Genomic DNA, 3,372 nt, shown 5'->3' on the forward strand with positions numbered 1-3,372 from the left:
TACGAATTGATAAATCTAAGAAAGTTAGAATTCATCATAATTGCTTATAAGTTAAGAAAAAAACTTACAAAGTCTACAAGAAAGGAAAATAAGATTAAACATTCAAAGAAAGGAAAATAAGATTAAACATTCAATAGACAATTCGTATTTATAAAACTCTAAATTAACATAGAAATTACTAGTACAACTTTGTTGTACAACTTTTTCCTTTTTCCTTTGCACTATACCACTTGTTAATTAAAGTGAACTCTCAATTAAACATTCACACAATAACATATTTAATAATTTCTGTAAAAAACACCTATAAACCCAACTAATTCTACTAGCAAATCTTAGAAAACATTTTTTTCCCCCATAGATTAACCAAAAGTAGTGTGAATTCCTTCCTAAATTGAACATTCAGGAGAAGTAAGATAAATATTAGCTAACCCCACAGGGCAGAGGATATTGCTCCAATCCATGTGCTCCAATTTATGTTCTTAAATATAAACTGTCTATCTTTAAATATGCATATCAGAGTGTACCGAAAAATGACTCAAATTTTAGGAGAGCCGATGAAAATTAATATACAAAATATTCCTTACCATTGAGATTTCAGACAAAACGTTGTTTCCATCCATTTGTTGGAGAAGCGCATTACCTATAGGTATGAATGCACTTTTGATTGTATTATGTAATTGAAAATCTGAATACAACTTTCTGATCTCTGTATAAAGATCGCCCTGCAGAAGTTGGACTATGCCTTTATTAGAACAGTATTCTCTACACTAAATTATGAAGAGACTAAGCTGGAGGCAGGGCAGGGAAAATAATTGAGGAAGTAGCGCCATACAGGACGATGAACAGGACAGAACAACGCCTCCTCAAACAACAGTTATTTGTCACAGATTTCCTCCCTCATCGCCTTCACAAAGTTTTGAAAATTTGCAGAAGAGGATCCTGTTTCGCCCTTCACTGCATCTTTTGCTTTCTCCCTTAATTTCATCACTCTTGTCTTCATTGTCTCATCTTCAAACACTATCCGCACCGCCTTCTCGATCTCCCCCTTTCTTACTGTTCCATCGCTGTCTGTAATAAAAGCCAGCCCAATCTTCCACATGTCTACCACATAAACACAGTTCAAAAACTGATCTGCAAAGTAAGGCCAGCAGAGCATGGGCACTCCCATGGCGATGCTCTCCACTATGGAATTCCATCCACAGTGAGTGATAAAACAAGAAATAGAAGGATGAGAAAGAACCTGCATCTGTGGACACCATGGCACAAAATATGCCCGATCTTTGGTGGCTTCCATGAATCCTGGACGAAGTACAGCGCTTGAACCGTCCATGAGATCACTTCGCAGAACCCACAGAACCGGTTTCTGGGTAGCCTCCAAACCCAGCGCAAATTCTTCTAACTGTCTCTGGTTCACTATTGCCAGGCTTCCGAAGGACACGTACACCACACTATTATGAGACTGCTTGTCTAGCCACTCCAGACATTCTGCTTCCTCTGACCAGAAGTTCGCCGTGATATCTGAATGAACTTCCCCATTCAGACGGGGAGAAGGGATACAGGGACCAATTGAACAGACCGATGCTCCTTGGGCGATTAGGGCATCGATTATAGGGGCTTCCAGATGATAGAAAGAATTGAATAACACCCACTTGAGCTCTCTCGTTCTTTCCATGTAACGCTCAATGAAGCGGAAGATAAACTCTTGCTGGGTTTCGTTGAATCCAACAGCCCAAGGAAGCTGTGCAGAGCAGAGAGGCAGCATGGAGGGAAGGTATTTCACCATCGTACAATCCTTGGGGACTCCTGTAAAGCATTCAAACATAAAACTACTCCATTATCTTAGAATTCCATGCCTTCATAAAATCAAAGAGAATTGAGGGGCTTACCATTTGAAGGAAGAAGAGAGGAGGAGATGAGATTGGGCAAATTATAGAGCATGGCATAGGTGGCAGTAAGTGAGGTCCAGAGAGCAGCCATTGGAATTCGGTGGCGTTTGGCTGCATCTAACGCGGTGGACGCCATACAGTCCGTTATCAAACAGATGTTCTCCTGAGGGTTCTGCTTTTTCATCTCCCCAATGAGATTGTCGATGAAGGAAACGATGATGTTTTCTGTCACATGGCACAAACTGGCTATGTCTGTGCGAGTATCGGTGGGAGGAAGGCCATCTGGGACGACTACCCAACGAATAGCGCCATGACTTTTACCTTCCCGAGAATCAAAGCCATTGGCGATGGATTTGTTGGCCTGTGCAATACGAAAATGGTTGTAATCGGTATTGACGAAACTGATTACAAATCCTTGTTCAACCAATTTGTTCGCCAGCCGCATCATGGGATTGATATGGCCTTGGGCGGGGAAAGGAACCAGAACAGCATGAGGTCTCCTCTCTCCAGCCATGATTTTTCCTTTCCAGTCTTTTCAGGTGCTTATTTCCGCTTTTCAATCCAAATATGTCTGAAAACCCATGTATAAACCTGAAATTTCACCATTAATTAATAAGAAATGACTCGGTCGTGTACGACTTTATTTTTAGAAATGTATAAACAAATAATAATCTTTCTACCTACCAACGGTATGCCCACTACATGAAAACCCGCTCCTCCATTGGATTAAATATGAACACTGTACCCTGCGAAGATATGATGATATTGAATTATTATTCATATTGATATGTAAGCCAATGGCAGTGTCCCACAGCTGGTCAAATCCACGAGTATATGTAAAATTGCGCCAGCTAATTTCTCTCGTCTTTAATCGCTGAATACCAAAGAATGCCTATACTTTTAGTTATAGTTTGTCGTATATGAAGATATCAAGATATTTTCTTTCTATTGAGTAGTCTTCTACATTAATGGTACAGAATAAATTAAAAATTAAGATAAAAAACATATAAAATATATTGAAGATAAACAAATAATCTTACAACGAATGTATTCAGAAGTGAGAATCTCGATTGTAGATGAACGCGGCTAAATTTGACATCTGTTTGAGATTTGAAAGTGTTGACTCGCTGCCCTTAACTCATCTTTCAACTTATCCCGACATTTAACTCTAGGTAGTAGAAAACGTCCCTTAGTTAAATACTCCAAAGATTAAATTATTAAAGATTATAACCGTCCATTTCAGTATGAAAACAATACAAATTTGTAGAGATCAATAAAAAAATCATTTAAGCAAACAGTCAGAGTAGACATATATCTGTATATAACAATATTTGTGATTATATAATGAGTTTTTTAATCAATTATTGATAATGTTTTGAAATAATCAAAGTTCAATTTCTATAATTTGTATTATGTTTAAAATTAAATATTAAGGAATTGATTTACTTTCAAATATTAGTTTTCTTATTTTATTGTAAAAATTCAT

At 37.7% G+C, this 3,372-nt stretch overlaps 1 protein-coding gene across 1 annotated transcript; it reads right to left on the bottom strand.

The window, feature by feature from the left end:
- Positions 1-521: 521 nt before the first annotated feature.
- Positions 522-2,680, bottom strand: LOC131055584 (7-deoxyloganetin glucosyltransferase). The gene is made up of 3 exons (XM_057990052.2): positions 2,571-2,680; positions 1,887-2,477; positions 522-1,803 (listed from the first exon to the last, which is right to left on the bottom strand). The coding sequence occupies exons 2-3, from the start codon at positions 2,398-2,400 to the stop codon at positions 875-877; spliced, it is 1,443 nt and encodes a 480-aa protein (XP_057846035.1). The 5' UTR covers positions 2,401-2,477; positions 2,571-2,680; the 3' UTR covers positions 522-874.
- Between the last annotated feature and the right edge of the window lie 692 nt (positions 2,681-3,372).

This window comes from Cryptomeria japonica, chromosome 10, assembly GCF_030272615.1.
Source record: "Cryptomeria japonica chromosome 10, Sugi_1.0, whole genome shotgun sequence".
Taxonomy (NCBI): Eukaryota; Viridiplantae; Streptophyta; class Pinopsida; order Cupressales; family Cupressaceae; genus Cryptomeria; species Cryptomeria japonica.